General features: G+C 44.7%; 1 protein-coding gene across 9 annotated transcripts in view; it reads right to left on the reverse strand.

Moving 5' to 3' along the window:
* PJA2 (praja ring finger ubiquitin ligase 2) overlaps window positions 1-16,703 on the reverse strand; it is a 32,677-nt gene extending 15,974 nt beyond the window's left edge. Inside the window, exons 1-3 of one of the 9 annotated variants that reach the window (XM_071581381.1) lie at window positions 11,620-11,784; window positions 7,999-8,116; window positions 5,228-5,419 (exon numbers count right to left, since the gene is read on the reverse strand). In XM_071581381.1, coding sequence (XP_071437482.1) covers window positions 5,228-5,417 — 190 coding nt within the window. In that variant the 5' untranslated portion in view covers window positions 5,418-5,419; window positions 7,999-8,116; window positions 11,620-11,784. The other 8 variants (XM_071581377.1, XM_071581379.1, XM_071581380.1 and 5 more) reach the window with 8 other exon arrangements.
* Between the last annotated feature and the right edge of the window lie 752 nt (window positions 16,704-17,455).

Genomic DNA, 17,455 nt, shown 5'->3' on the forward strand with positions numbered 1-17,455 from the left:
ATAGTTTATGCATGACAAGGTTGGTGAATTCATGGCACTGGAATCTCATGTTAGCTTTGCCCCTCAGCACTAAAGGCTGGCTTCTGGGAAATAATACTATTTCTATGTCTAATCTAGTTAAAATCTTGAGGCTCCTTTGCAAAATTGCAAACAGCCAAGGCTGGCAGGCAGGGCCCTCTGAAGATTATCCAGTCCACTCCTCTTGCTTAAGCAATTCACATATAATAGGTCACCAAGAACCAAATCCAGTAATTTTTACTATTTTCAAGGGTATCTCCTTCTACCCATCTCCCAGTTTCTCAGATTCCTTAAACACCTGGATGGTAACTCCCTGGTACAGATATAGGGGCTGGCTAGGAAAGGTGCCCTCCTGGATTTCCTGCCTGTTAACAGAGAGGGTCTCATGAGGCAAGTGCTGACTGGCAGTTGCTTTGGCCACACCAACACAAAGTGATACTCAGGTGATGGGAAAAAAGGTGCCAGCAAAAATCCAACCCTGGACAAGAGGAAACCAGACTCCAGGCTGCTCAGGGAACCAGTTAGTGAGGTCCCTGCAAGCACACTTTCAAAAATGCTGGGGTCCATCAGTGCTTGTCACTTTTTAAGAACCACCTCCCAAGGACACAGAAACAGGCAATTCCAAAATGCTGAAAGTCAAGCAGGCAAGGCAGATGATGGGCTCTGTTGAGATGCTGCTCCTCACTGTAGTAGGGAGAAGATTCATTCAATCAGAGCCGAAGAGATGGAGTTGGACAGAAATGTGCTCATTTTAAATCCGTCAATAACAACAGGCAGTGCAAAACCAACATCATCCTGTTAGAGGATGAAGATGGCCATGGCACAGAGAGGGACACAGGCAAGGCAGGGATGTTTAATGCTTTCTTTGCCTCTGACTTCAACACCAAGGAGATGCTAAGGGAGTCTCAGCCCTGAGATGGAGGACCATGGCAGCAAAATAATAAACTCCCAGCTGAGCTTGAACTTGTGTGGGATTGGCTGCTCCAGCTGGATCTCAACAAATCTAGGGGGAGCTGACAAGATTTATCCAAGGATAATGACATCACAAGGCCTCTCTCATGACTTTTCAAGGGTTTGGGGCACCTGGAGAGGTTCCAGTCAACTGAAACCTGGCAAACAATGTGCCAGTTTTCCAGAAAGGCAAGAATGATGACCCTGGAAACTACAGGCCTGCCAGTCTCACTTTATTGACTGGTAAAATTAGGGAGATAATGATTCTAGAAGGTATTGAAAACCATCTGAAGGTCAATGCAGTCATTGGTTACAGCTGGCACAGCCTCATGAGGGGCAAGTCCTGGTTGTTAAACATGATTTCCTTTTATGACAAGGCAATCCACCACTCGGATCCAGAGAATCCAGTTGATGCAGCTTTTTGGATTTCAGTACAGCTCTCAATATTGCCTCTCGCAACACCCATCTGGACCAAATGTCCCACCCACACCTGGATAAACACATTATGTGGTGAGTGAGAAACCAGCTCAGGGGTCAGGCACAAAGCTCAAAAGGTTATCAGTGAATGGGGCAACATCAGGCTGGCAACCTGTCACCAGAGGGGCTCCACAGGGCTTCGTTCCAGAGCCAGTGCTCTTCCACATCTTCACACATAACTTGGATGCAGGAGTCAACGGTATACTAAAAAAGTTTGCTGATGACACTAAACAGGAGATGTCAGTGAAAGGCTGGAGGGCAGTGCTGTGGAAAGGGCCCTGGGGGTCCTATCAATGCCCAGAATTTGAGTCGGCAGTGCCCTGGCAGCCAGGAGGGCCAACCCTGTCCTGGGGGGCATCAGGCACAGCATTGCCAGCCGGGCGAGGGACGGGATTGTCCCGCTCTGCTCTGTACTGGGGCGGCCTCACATGGAGTACTGGGGCAGTTTGGGGCACCACAGTATAGGAAAGATATGAAGCCATTAGAGAGTGTCCAAAGAAGGGCAACAAAGATGGTGAAGGGTTGCCCTAGTTCAGCAGGTGGGACCAGTTCATCAGCGTGTGGGGGTGATCAAAGCTGTGCATTCTAACCCCTCTATTCATTCCCACGAACAATGGACCATTTTCAGCAGCCCAGGGCACACCTGACCCCTCAGGGTGTGAGCTGGGTGTGAAGGACATCTGCAAGAGAAGAGCTGTGATAACTCCCCTCCAAGGAGTCGTTGGCACCTCCACACCCACCTGAGGGGTCATTTCTGCTCATGGGTCATCAACGATTCCAAAACACCCCCTGACTCCCAGAGTTAATCACCCATTGTGTGACTCCTCACCCTGGGGGAGGGACTGGGTGCTCCCTTAGGGTACATCAGGGGGTAAGAAGACCTCAGGGACCACTCGTTGGATCCAGAGGAGCAGCAGAACCTCAACAGGAGGAGACCATCACTTTCAACCAGCCTGCGACCACCACTCTTGACTAGACTGGGACCGTCATCTGCACCAACAGGTCTCTCGCTTCCCTCTATTTTGGATTTGGGGGAACCAAGTGGGGTTTGTACCCCAGCGTGCTGGGTCATACTGGGTTTTGGGGGTTAAAACCAATCTCTCTTTGTGCCATTGTATTTATTATTAAATTGTAACTCTGACTTATAATCTCTTCTGTGTTGAATTCATTTCTCCTGCCAGTTTACCTTTAAACCAGCACAAGGGTCTAAAGGGCCTTCATCTGAGGAGCAGCTGAGGTCACTTGGTGTGCTCAGCCTAGAGAAGACTGAGGGGAGACCTCACTGCAGCCTTCAACTTCCTCCCAGTCAGAACCAAAGGGCAAGCACTGATCTCTGTTCTGTGACCAGTGACAGGACCAGAGGGACTGGCATGAAGTTGTGTGAGGGATGTTTTGGCTGGATCTCAGGAAAATTGTCTTCACCCAGGTGGTGGGAGGGCTCTGGAACAATCTACCTAGGGAAGTGGTCACAGCACCAGGCCTGACAATTCAAGAAGTATTTGGCCAACACTATCTGTGATGTTATTGTTGGGATGCTCTGTGCAGGGTCAGGATCTGAACTCTGATGATCCTTGTGGGTCCCTTCCAAATCAGGATATTCTATCACAGACTACAGACCACAGAATCCCAGACTATTCTGAGTTGGAAGGGACCCACAAGGATCATCGAGTTCAACTCTTAAGTCAATGGCCCACACAGGGGATTGAACCCACGACCTTGGCGTTATTACAACTAAGTTTTAACCAACTGAGCTAAATATGATTCCATATAAAATGTTATGCCAATTAGGAAGGAAATACACAGCACTTTAGGTAATACCTAGCCATACAAAAACAAGTATCAACTGTGGAAAAAGTGACCTAGTTGAGGTAAGGAAAGTAAATCAACCCAAAATGTTTCTCAAAGATAAATTTTGAAGACTTATAGCACACAGACAAGGAAATGTAAAGGAAAGGTATTTTGTAATTAGTCTGATTTACATACAAAGCAACTGCATTAAGAACAAGGAGATAATACACCTTTAAAATGCGTATTTCAAAAGACCCCTAGAATAACTGTACACTCATGTCTGTGTAACAAACAGGAAATATGGCAGCACTACAGAGCCACAGCAGGAAGATCTCCACAAATGTCAGTGGTCCCTTACAGGAAGAACATTTAACAGATAAAAGTGTAGAAAATGTACGAAGTGTAGAAAACAGGAAAAAAAAAGTTCAAATTTCAAAAAATTAAAACCACCCCAAGATGATTTTCATCATGTGAGACTACAAGAACAACAGCATATGACAAAGATAAAAGAGGACTATGCTATTATCAGAAAAAGAAGAAATTAGAAGAAAACAGTTTTAAAATAGCCTACAAAGGAAGGAGGAAAACATCCTACTCTGCAGAACCACAAAACCAGTTAGGTTGGAAAAGACCTCTAAGATCATTAAGTTCAACCACAAATCTACCACTGGCAAGACCACAACTAGACCACATTCGCAAGACCACAACTAGACCACATTCCTAAGCACCACATACACATCTTTTAAATATCTGCCTGTATTCCTCACCAGGAATTGGTGACTCCACCAATTTCCTGGGCAGCTGCAAGTGAAGGACCCAAAATGAACACAGCACTCAAGGTGCCTCAGCAGTGCCCAGCACAGGGGGCAGTCACTGCCCTGGTCCTGCTCCCACACTATTGCTGATCCAAGCCAGGATACCCCTGGCCTTCTTGGCCACCTGGGTACTGCTGGCTCATGTATGGCTGGTGTCAGCCAGCACTCTCATGTCCTCTTCCTCCAGGTCCTTTGGAAGATCTGGTATTATATCAATAGGACAAGGGGGCACGGGCTGAAGCTCTGCCAGGGGAAATTGAAGTTGGAGAGCAGAAAAAATTCTTTCCAGAGAGAGTGCTCAGGCATCGGAATGGGCTGCCCAGAGAGGGGGTGGATTCCCCATCCCTGGAGGTTTTTAACCTGAGATTGGATGTGGCACTGAGTGCCATGATCTGGTAAAGGGACTGGAGTTGGACCAAGGGTTGGACTGGATGATCTCGGAGGTCTTTTCCAACCCAATCCATTCTATGATTCTATGGGATTTTGTGGGGTTTTTGTTTGTTTGTCTTTGTTTGTTTTGGGGTTTTCTTGTTGTTTTGTTTGTTTGTTTTTTTCCTGAAAACCTCAGCCAAAGAAATGGGACTATATTTCTAATTCGAGAAGCCACTCTGCATTCCTCCACTAAATTATTATTCAGATGCTAAAGTCACAGAAGGCATTTTAATAATACTAACATCTAATATTCATTAAACACGAAAGGGAAGTGGTGTAACTGGTACAAACAAGTAAAAAAGAACTTTAAACGATGTTTTGTAGACTTAAACTAATTCTCACTGCATAGGCACTATGTCTGACAAAGAACAACCTGGTCCATGATATGTCAAATATTTCGTAGACTAATTCCAAATAGAAGGTTAGAATAGGCACTCTCTTCCAAATGTGACTTTTGATTTGATATGAAGGCAAAATAATTTAAATTATACAAGGTTATTGTTACCTAGTTTGTTAGAATGCATGAGCTCATTCACAAATGCCCTTCTTCTGGTAGAATTACACAGCCTGGCACAGACTACTCTTTAGAAAAAGAAATTCAGCATGAATGGAAATTAAAGACACATGTTATTTACACATTATTTAAGTGGCTGCTCTCTTCCCTTCATCTCCATGTGCCGTTTACCTCCACCCCCAAGGATCTCAGCCTGCAACTAAGCAGCACACACACAAAAATATGTACATACATATAGAATTCTCTTTCTGAGCATTCTCCAACTCTAATTGTTTGCAGTCTTGATGAGCATCTCTGTCTTGACTGTCAGAGTGTGGTCTGAACCCACCACAGCTGTGCCTTCTTCCGGATCTTTTGCTCCGAACAGCCTGATATCCTCCCACAGGTTTGGGCCACACAGTTTTGGCACCTCCCTGGCCCATCACTGCATGAGGAAAGAAAGAGACAGAGACATTCTTCAGGCAACAATATGGCTTTGCAATTCACCTCTTCCCTAACACTTGCACATACCTTTTTTAGCAAGGGATTTTCCATTTCTCTAGTCCTGAGCTTTGCTACCAATAGAATTATAAGAACATGACGTGCTCTGTGCCCACATGATATGAAAGCAGGTTGTTTTCACAGACAACATGGCAAACAGTGACCTTACCCCATCTACAAATATCTAGTGAATTACAGACACTTCACCCAAAAACTTAAAAATCAAGTCCAGATGTCACGATTCCTTTTTTTTGCACTTCTGCACATAAATCTGACACAAAACATAAATCAGCTTGCAGAAAAGATTTGCAAGAACTGTAATGGCAAATCCTTCAGATAATTCAGCACTACTCAGGCAGCCTTAGCTACTTATCTTTGTGACCAGAAAAGTATAATTAATCAAATCACACCTTCTAAAACAAAAGGCCCAAGTCCCAGGGAGAAGACTTTATTCTTAATACCAGGTGGTATGTTCAAGTATAGCCATAAAAAGCATTGCCCAAGTACATCTCCTTATTACAGCAGTTTTTCTTATTAATGGAACTTAGTGGTTTTACAAAGAAAATAGGGGATAAGTAGCACAAAGGAACAGGAAAAACAGTGGGGAAAAGCTGCCAACATGGCAATAAAGAGAGATTTTCATACAGTGGTAATATCAGCTGTTAAAAATCTAACACAAGGGTTCACATCCAAAGGCTGTTGCTTGTACAAATGCAATTAGAATTTTGGTATTTCAAATGTACAGTGGCTTTTTTGTGTCCCCCTTAGGAACTTTTCATCTTTACTAGATATGGAATTAACAGAATAGCATTTCTGTTCTTGAAACTCACCAAATTAAAAAGCTGACATTAAAGACCAGGAAGATAAATTTTGCCACCATTAATATAGGATATTATGAACTTCATGGAACTATGAAAGTTTTTTATTTTCTGGCTGTGAAACTAATCTCTTCATTACCCTTAAGAGTATCTATGAGCACAGACATATGAAAGACATTGAACCTTTGCAGAAAAGAATTACCAGGTTTCTGAGGCTTTTTTCCTCACTTATCTATGAAGACCTATGTAGTTTGGTGACGGATAATGTTCCCTGAAAATTCGGGTATTGGTCCAAACCTGCTCATCTCACATTAAAAAAAAAACTAAAATGGTCATTTTAACAACAGCATTCCTGTAACCCTTAGAAATGGAAAACATCATCTTTGGAAAAAACAATAAAATCTTTGCAAGTAATGTAGGAAAAGCAGGACTGACCACTGATTTTCAACTAGTCAGTCAGAAGTTAATATCCTTGCTGAGTCAACGAGCAAGTTGTTTTTATTCAAGCAAGCTCTGACAACTCCTAAATTTCCACTGATTGCAAAGTGGCTGGTCAGCAGACTGCCAGAGGGGCTGACAGAAAGCAGCCACATCCAAACTTGAAGAGCAGAATACAGCAGTCAGATTAGTGAATCACAACAGCAATGCAGAAATCTGTCCTCAAGTGTTTGAAACAAATACGGTAAAAATACAACACAATTGCCTAAGTCTTAATTTTATTTTGTTCTCTAAAACATCAGTATTGTTCAAAAGACAGATGTCCACTCAAGAGAGTCAAACTCTCGGAATGCAAATGTTTTATTTTTAAAAAATTGATGCTCAGAGCATGCAAAAATCTGTGCAATGCACTAAATTTTTTTTTTGTTCTGAATAATGCTTCCACATACAGAGTATCTCGTCTTGTATTCAGCTGTTCTTAGAAGATACAGCAGCAATTGTTATCCTGTCCTGGGGAGGATTTATTGGATCAACACAGTGAAAGCTTTCACCATTGCATGTCACATGAAAGCATGGATATCACATCTGATATTCAGAAGAGGTTAACTTCTACCTAGATATGCAATATCTCAAAATAAGAGACATGCATTTATTTACCTATGTGCTTAAAATGGGCAGCAATCAGGCATCTGAATCCAGACACCAATTTGCAAGAAATCCTTCAGGCAATCAAACTCCTGAGACACATAAAATCCTCTCTCAGGTACTTCTCCAGGCTAACTCAGCCTTAGAACTGGGAATTGCTCCATCTTCCTTCAGAAGCCCAGTTTAGTTGGGCCTATTCAAAACACACTCAATATCCACTGACAAGATGCAGCTCTTGTGAAACTGACCAGTCACACCAGTGATTACGTAACTAAGGCAAGGCAAACAAACCAGTTATTCACTTCTACACACACCTCCATCCTTCCAAAAGGGTATTCTCCCAGGCACTCAGCAATAGGACAAGGGGGCACAGGCTCAAGCTCTGCCAGGGGAAATTGAAGTTGGAGAGCAGAAAAAATTCTTTCCAGAGAGAGTGCTCAGGCATCGGAATGGGCTGCCCAGAGAGGGGGTGGATTCCCCATTTCTGCTCTCCAACTTCAATTTCCCCTGGCAGAGCTTGAGCCCGTGCCCCCTTGTCCTATTGCTGAGTGCCTGGGAGAAGAGACCAACCCCCACCTGGCCAGAACTTCCTTCAGGCAGTTCTAGGCAGTGCTGAGGTCACCTCTGAGCCTCCTCTTCTCCAGGCTGAACAGGCCCAGCTCCCTCAGCCTCTCCCCACAGCACTTGTGCTCCAGTCCCTTCTCCAGCCTCGTTACTCTTCTCTGGGCCTGTACTTCCTTCTGTTTTGGCAAATGGCAACACAAAAAGTGCATGAGAGTGAAGGCCGTGAGACAGAAATAGTAACTCTTGCATCCAGACCAACCATGTAACTCAGATTTAGCACTCTGCATACAGTTTTTAAGCAACACACTTCCAAAAAGATCATTCTTTTCCCTGACACATGGAAACAACCCAAGGGGAATGTTTCTACCAGTAGGGATATCATTTCCCTTACACAGAGGGAGCCTGAGGAGGTTGAAGAACATCCATCAACAACACAGCCCAGAGAGAGGGATTCAAACAAACATCTAGTGAGGAATCACTGTGAGGAAGATCTGGGAGAGAGGATAATCCTGACTGGGTGACTGTTTGAGGTCCCCACCAGCACCACAATCCCTTCCCTGAACAAATGCCCCAGAAGTGCTGATGTTTATTCTGCAATTCAAAGCTGCAAGCACAGTCATACATATCAGTGCAGGGGAAACATCTGTTGGCATTAACTCCAAACTGCTGGTATGCAGAGTGAGATAGAACCTATACTGTCACTCCCTATCCCTATTTGCTCATTTACACATAACTCAGAAGATAAATCACAATTAATGACTATTCCTTTTATGCACTTTTATTTTTAAAAATTTCTGAAAGGTCATACAACCTAAATGTTGTATGAAATTGCATAAACTTCACTGGGTATGGTACAAATATTTGATTTTTTTGGCCATCTCCTTTTAAAAATAACTAATTGTCACCTAAAGAAATTTACTACAATCACGGAAACAGATTAATTAACTACAACACAATTTTTAGGCCTCAAAAACACTGGTGCAGGTTCCTGACAGAACTGGGTCAAAATCTTACTCCATGATTTTGTTCAGCTGTCACCGAACTGCAATGTCTGGTTTACTGAACACATGATGAAAACACACCTGTTTAACATATAAAGTGGACTACAGAGCCACTAAAACAGAATGCAGGATTTGCTACTGTTTAAAATCATCTGGGTTATGGAAATCTCTCTTGAATGTTTTGGAACATTCTGACATGGCAGGACATTTGGGTATAACAGATTATCACTAATCTGCTGAGCAACCATCCACAATCCACACTCAGGATCGGAACCATTTCTCTGTATTGTACTTTTTTTGTAGTATCAACCAGTGGCATAATTTAAATCTCAAATCTGTTATCACCTTTTATTTCCTTTTCCCTGCTTAGCATCGAACAGAGAGGTATCAATGATGTTACAGTGACACAGAAAATTCACAGGCAATTTTAGAATCTGAAGAACTACAAACTTTTCAGCTTGTTATAATAAGCATTGAAGACATTCACACATATGTGCCAGCTGGAACTCTCTCTGCTTCCACAGCTGCATTTTCAGTTACCTGAAATGCTGTGTATGGGTTTAGTATAAAAACATCACACTTGAAATTAACCAAATTTGAAAAGGTGTTTTAAAACCACTCAGAATCATTAATGCCATTGGCAGCAAAACTGCTAAGTAATTTTTCCCCCACCATGACACACGGACATTTAGCAATTTACATGACTCTGTCATTCTCGCAGAGTATTCCACTCGTTACTAAGAGCTCATCAATAATTACCTCAATTTCCCATATAAATAAGTTATAGCCCTGCATACAACAGCCAGGTGGGGCCTGCACAACAACCAAGGTTCTTGTAAGACCGACTAAATTTGCACTTTGACAACTCAGACAACTGTCCCTGCATTGAATGTGTACAGCACCACTACTGGTGCTGCAGGACATTCCCTGGATAAGCTGCATGGTGTGTTTTCATAGAATCATAGAATGGATTGGGAAAAAACCTTCGAGATCATCCAGTCCAACCCTTGGTCCAACTCCAGTCCCTTTACCAGATCATGGCACTCAGTGCCACGGCCAAGCTCAGCTGAAAAACCTCCAGGGATGGGGAATCCACCCCCTCTCTGGGCAGCCCATTCCAATCCCTGAGTACTCTCTCTGGAAAGAATTTTTTTTTCTGATTTTTTCTGATTTTTTTCTGACCTTTACTGCTGCACAGCACAGTAATACTTTTGGTTTCATTCAAGCCTTCCTAACAGGGCAAGAATCAGAACGAACACAGCTTTACAAGTCACTAGGGACACAGCAAGATGTAAAAACACCACCAGTTTAACTTTCTGCGGCAAATATCCATAACAGTGTTTGCTGAATTAATCCAACACATCATATCAGTATTCTTCATTTGCTCGACTAAACTGCTTTCACAAAAGTAAACAGCTTTGTGGGAACAGCCAGTTTAACAAGGCGGTAACTCACGAGTATGTCTTATTTCCAGGAGGCTTTGATCTGTCAAGAACTCCTGCACATTGGCTACACCACAGTGCAATTCACTGCCTTGTAAAGAAGATAATGACAACAAACAAACAAACCCCAAACCAGGACTATTTCACAGATTTTTCCTAATGCTGCATTTTCACTCAACTTGCAAATAAAGAATTTTGAGAATAACTTTTCTGCCAAACTTTTCCTTTCTTTAATGGGTGAGAAAGTGCAGGAAATCAATTCTGTGGAAGTCTGACTCAGTTACAAATAAAGTTACTTTGTTACATACATTTGCCTACAGAGTTTTAAACAAACATACTTATCCTAAAGGAAACTTCAATCTATAAAGCAGGTATTTATTTTTGTATTAAGAGAACACTAACAGTCTGACAGCACTTTCACTGCTACAGTATGTAATTTTTTTCTACACTGAATTTCTGGAACACCATCAAAAACATTCTTAACTGTGCACAGGGCTGCACAGACAAATGCAAACCAAGCACTACACCAAAAAAACAAAGTGCTGAACGTGTCAAAGGACAAGAAAAGCAGTCTCCAGGCTTTCAAACACATCCTATACAGTACTCAGCCCCTAAGATGTAATAACTTCACATGCCTTTGCACACCATGGAGATTCACATACTGTGTAACCAATATAAGTTTCACCGTGTTAATTCCCCAGCAGCATCCAGTCAAACCCATCTACAGTGCGGAGCATCCTGAGCGACCTGAGCTCCACCGCAGCTCAAGACACGCAGCTCAAGTGAACTCTGAAAGGTGCAGGAGGTACGACTGACCTGCAGGTGCAAAACCCACCGTGCGAAGGGTTCCTGCGGATTAACTCAACCTCGCTCGTCTAAAAAAACAGGCGTGTCAGCCAAAAGCATCCATTAACAAAACCGGTTTGGATTCTGGGCCCAAGGCACGTTCTGTCTGCCCCTGAACTGGGGCTCTGCTCCAGCAAAGCGAGGGGGCCTCGCAAGCGAGTTCGGGCGATGCCGAGCGGCCCCTCGGAGCAAACCCGCGGCCCTCAGGGCAGCGACGGGCCCTCCCTGCCCGGGCACTGCCACGGCGTTGTGGGGGGAAACGGAACCGAGACAAGACAACCGAGCACCCAAAGCCTCACCCCCACACACAAAAGGGGCGCAAAGTTGCCAGGCAGGCCCTCCCGCCGCCCTCACGGGGACAGGCCCGGGCGCGGCGCCCACTCGACCCACCGACACCGGAAGCAACAGCGCAGGCCGCTCGCGCAGGGCGGCCCCGGAGGGGAAGGGAGGTGGGACAGGACGAGGATGGGGGGCCAGCTCGGCGCTCTCCGCGGAGCTCGCGCCGGCCGGGGCGCTGCGGGGGAACCTTTTGTGGGGGCCCCGCCGGGCCAGCCCCGGGCCCGCTGCGCCGCGAGCCCGGCCAATCGCGCCGCGCGCCGCGCGCCCACTGGCCAATGGTGAGCCGGGGGGGAAGAGCAGCGACCAATCGCGGGCGGGGGGCGGGACCTGCCGGATTCAGGGGGACCGTGGCGGCACCTCCAGGGGCGGCGGCACCTCACCTGGAGCCCCTCACGTGGAGCTCCTCACGTAGAGCCCCTCACCTGGAGCCCCTCACCTGGAACTCCTCACCTGGAGCTCCTAACCTGGAGCCCCCTCACACGGAGCCCCCTCACACGGAGCCCCTCACCTGAGCCCCTCACCTGGAGCCTCTCACCTGGGCCCTCTCACCTGAGCCGCTCACCTGGAGCCCCTCCCCTGAAGCTCCTCATCCAGAGCCAGTTGGGGTCACCTGTCCTGGCTGTGTGTCCTCCCAGCCTCCCATGCACCCCCAGCCTCCTTTTCAGCATGGCAGTGTGGAAACAGAAAAGGCCTTGGCTCTGTGTAAGCCCTGCTCAGCAATAAGAAAAACATCTCTATATTATCAACCCTGTGGTCAGCACAAACCCAAAACACAGCCCCATGCCATCCAGTGGGAAGAAAATTAACTCTATCCGAGCCAAAACCAGCACAGGCTTGCATGCTGGGTTTTATTAATATGACTTGTCATTTGTCTGGGAAATCTCTTAATGAATCAACTTTATGTGGAATATTTCAACACGTATAAACTTACGTTGTTCAACACTCTTGCGAGTATAAGGATTCCTTCACTCTATTCCTATAATAGTCAGTTCTTTGAAAATAATAAAAAAAAGGGCAGAAAGAAAAAAGTATTAGGTGGTGTTACCCTAACCTGCTTCCACATACAGCAGAACTTTTTCAGGTGTTCAGTATTACCATGCTGGGAACACTGAAAACATAAGACTTAGGCATTTAGTTATGAAGACCAGTATCTGCATTTTGAAACAAGACAACCACGACAGAGAATAAACTTCACTGCCAAAGAAGAAAACAAATGAACACTGGAGCTAATGAAATGTGATTTCCATGAATGTATCCCATATTCCTGCTGCCCTTCAGCAATAAGAATCCCCAGTCATCCATTTACTTAGAACTCTGACTAATAGGGATGAAGAAAAAGCAGATGCATTTAATGTTTGTTGTTTTTTTATGTCAGTCTTTAATAAACTGACAGACCTTGGACTACACCTTCCCCTGAGTCAGAGCACCACCAGTGTAGGAACAGTGGAGTTCCATTCCTGGACACTAAAATTGTAAGGGACCAGCTGTATCAGGTGAATGTTCACAAATCCATGGGGCCTAGTGGGATTCATCCCAGGGTACTGATGGAGCTGGCTGATGATACGGCACAACCCCTCTTGATAATGTAAAGAGTCCTGGGAGTCCAGAGAGATCCCCACTGACTGGAAGTTTGCCAGTGTTATTCCAATTTAGAAAAAGGGTGTAAGGAAGGACCCAGGGAATGACGGACCTGTGATTCTAACCTCAGTATCTGGGAAAATTATGGAGAAGATTATACTGGTTACCATTGAAAGACATTCAAAGAGCAATGCAGTCATCAGGCATGGTCAACATGGGTTCACAGAGGGCAAGTTGTGTTTAACTAATTTGTTATTATGAGATCACCTGCCCAGGAGATGAAGGTAAGGTTTCACTCAATGTGTACACTGGGTTTCTGGATTTTAGTGTGGCTCTTGACACTGTCCCTCTCAACATCCTTACGGACAAGTTGTCCAGATGCGGGATGAGCAGGTACAAGGTGCACTGGGGGAAGAACTGGCTAAGGACAGAGCTCAAAATGTGAAATGAGGCTTTGTCTGTCTGGCTGCTGGTGTCCTTCAGTTCTAGAGCCAGTTCTGTTCCATATATTTATCAATTATTGGGATGGAGGAATTGGCATATTTATTAATGATACTAAACGGAGATCCTGGGATACCAGGCACAAAGATAAATTGGGAGAGGATTAGCTGGAGAGCAGCCCTGCAGGAAAGTATCTGGCATGCTGAGCAACACCAAACTCCACACCCTCATCAGTGTGCCTGGGCGGCCAGGAGGGCAAACCCCATCCTGGGGTGCATCAAACATGGTACAGCCAGACAGTCAACAGAGGAGCTTGTCCCGATGAACTCAGTGTTGATGAGAACCATTCTATTCTATTCTATTCTATTCTATTCTATTCTATTCTATTCTATTCTATTCTATTCTATTCTATTCTATTCTATTCTCCAGGGTCACCTCCTTGTGGGGGAGAAGCTTGCGTGCCCTCATGAGGTTGAGAGCTATGCTGGCGGTGGTTTGTCCCTCTGGTAGGGTCTCCCATGCCAGACAGGTCTCAGCTGAAGGGTCAGACAAAGTGTGTCCACAGGCAGGATGGGCTCCCTAGCCGTCTGGCAACCATCCTAGGAGAAGGACAACTCCAACCCCAAACCCGGGCAGATGGAGGTCGTTTAGCCCTGTAAGGCCATCCATCTAAGAGAAGAATACTCTAACCAAACCTACATCCTGAGGTATTCACTGTCACCGTCCAAGCTCACTAGGCCGTGGCAGATGAACCTTAGGAGTAAAGGGTGGGGCCAGTTCTGCGCACGCTGTGCCTCACCTAAAAAATCCATTGCGCAGGCTCGAAGGGTTCACCCACATTGCAAAGCCCTGTAGCGACAGGTGACGGTCGAAAACGGCAGGTGATAGGAAGCAGCTGGAAGCCGCAGACCCAACCCTGCATGCAGGCGGTTCAGGATATGGGTCATTAGAGACTTGACCCCAGAGATGACAGTCTCTTGCGGCAGCATCCTGAATGACCAAGCAGCCTTTTCTAGGGACAGCACTGCTTGCTCCACACAGAGAGGGGCCTAGCAAAGGTGGCCTAAACAAAGCTCATCTCCACACCTGGTTGGATAACCGCGGCCAACCGGCATCTTCCATGCAGTCAAACAAAAACAAAGAGATTTCAAAGGCATACACCTGCCTGCAAAGGTGTGCTCAAACTAACACTCGCATGTCGGAACATCAGAACCATGCTTGATACTGGGGATAGTGGACGTCCTGAGTGTCGTTCTGCTCTAATTGCCCACAAACTGTCACGGCTCAACATTGACATTGCTGCTCTCAGTGAAGTTCGTCTTCATGAGGAAGGCAGCCTTAAAGAACATGGTGCTGGCTACACACTCTACTGGTCAGGCAAACCCAAAACCGAAAGACACCTTTCAGGAGTTGGCTTCATGATTAAAAACTCCATTGCCTCCAAACTTGAAAATCTGCCGACAGGTCATTCCGATCGCATTATGTCCTTACGCCTCCCTCTACACAACAAGCAACATGTTGTTCTTTTTAGCGTATATGCCCCAACTCTCCAAGCTGACCCAGCAGAAAAAGACAAATTCTACACCGACCTGCGCCACCTCACCCAAAAGATTTCTGCAGATGATAAGATCATAATCCTTGGTGACTTCAATGCCAGAGTAGGTAAGAATTCTGAAGCCTGGAAAGAAGTCCTGGGCAAGCATGGCGTTGGAAGCTGCAATGACAGTGGATGCCTCCTGCTAGAGTTTTGTGCAGAATAGCAGCTCCCCATCACCAACACTATCTTTCAACAGAAAGACAGCCTGAAGACAACCTGGATGCATCCTCGATCCAAGCACTGGCATCTCATTGACTAGGTCTTGGTGCAACAGAGAAATGTCAGTGATGTCCGTCATACTCGAGTGATGCCCAGTGCAGAATGTCAAACAGACCATTGGCTTGTGCATTGCAAACTTAACCTCCACTTCAAGCCCAAACCTAAGAGAGGCGGCATTCCAAGGAGGAGGCTCCAAGTCAGCAATCTTCAAACAGCCACAGTGAGAGACAGCTTCAAGGTAAACCTTCAAACTAGATTTAAAGATAATCCCATAGATCCTTCTCCTGAAGCACTGTGGCAACATATTAAAAGTTGCATCCTGCAGTCCTCTGAAGAGTCCCTAGGGTTCTCCTCCAAGAAAAACAAAGACTGGTTTGATGAGAACAATCAAGAGATCCAGGAATTGCTGAAGAAGAAGAGAACTGCTCACCAAGCACACCTACTCAGGCATCTTACCATATAAGAAAAGCCGCCTTTCATCTTGCATGTAGTAAGCTCCAACAGAAACTTTGAGACATCCAGAACAAATGGTGGCTCAACCTAGCAGAAAGGACGCAACTATGTGCAGATTTTGGGAATGGAATATTCCCAAATGACCACCAAAGACCCTTGAAAGACCCCTACTCATATCCAAATAAGTTCAAAGAAACAATTAGCATACGTCCAGGAAATATAATGAATATGTAATAGGAACATGATGAATATGTATTAGTTTCATGACCATAACCTGGTCTGTTAGGTTGCTGCTCGTCCATGCTTCCAGTAGTAATCCCCACACATCCAGCACTGCTAGTACAGTAATGTTGGTTTCTAACCCAGCAAACTGGTTGGAGAGTTCATTTCCACAGTTTTTGGGACGTTTGCTATTCCTACAGTGTGTGAATAAGCAGCTTCAACGGGAGTTGCAATTGGATGTTAGGAATGCTGTTGTCTTGGGTTGAGCTGACAAAATGCCAACTGCCCAAAGAAAAGAGTTAGCCGCTGGCTGAGAAAAGGGAGAAGGGGGAAAAACCCCCTCAACCTAGGTTTATGCCAAAACTAACTATATGTATTTATTCAGAAAAAATTAAAACTACAATATAACACACACTTACACAAGTTATATATAACAGGAAATAACCTCCCACTCCTCAGTTAATACAAAGTCTAGATCCATAAGCACTCTAAAAGACACCCAGCAAAGAACAGAAAGAGTAACAACAAAATGTTTCTACTTCTCTGAAACTCAAACAAAATGCAAGTAGCGGCAGGAGGAGCAGGGCCTAGCACAGTAGAAGAGCTGCAGAAGATCTTGACTGTACTTCAGCCATGATGGAACTGAGAAAAAAACACCTCCTACTCCTGCATCATGTCTTAGGTTTGCATCATCTGGTATGAAATACTTCCTTGGTTACCCAGTCAGGTGATAGCTGTCTCTCCCAATCTATTTAGATTCTCTGAGCCTGCTAATTTGAGGCCTAACTAAAACTACTACAGCTGTACATTTGGTTATTTCTGGGTGTTTCTGAGCAAATGAGATATCATGTGTACTCCACAGCAGAGCAAATATTTCTTAGAAATATTTCTTAGAAGCATGAGAATTACTCTATGCACACACTACAAGTGATTTGTTCAAGTACAGTTACTCAGATGCATTCCCCAAACTCTGAAATTACAACACAACAACCTGTAAAAACACCACCAACAAGCACAGAACTGCAAATGAAACCCCTACCAAAAATTCAAATGGCTATAAATTTAGGGGAGTGTGTTGTGTTCCAGTTCAAAACACAGATAATGTTACAATAAACTCATCATACTAAAATTCACCTGCTACTTAAGAACAAGGAAACATTTAGTTTAATAAAATTAAGGTAGAAAGTTTAAACTGGTTAAAATAATTTTGCTGACACATTGTAAAATTAGCCAAGAGGTATTTCTGCAAGGTAGCATTACTTAAAAGTGATGTTATTTATGACTATCATTAAGAACAAGTGTCTAGCAGAACACAAGAAGTACTTTTCAGATTACATAGATAGTGTCAACATCTATGTTTACAATAGTATAAATAAC

The sequence above is a fragment of the Pithys albifrons genome, chromosome Z (genome assembly GCF_047495875.1).
Source record: "Pithys albifrons albifrons isolate INPA30051 chromosome Z, PitAlb_v1, whole genome shotgun sequence".
Lineage (NCBI taxonomy): Eukaryota > Metazoa > Chordata > Aves > Passeriformes > Thamnophilidae > Pithys > Pithys albifrons.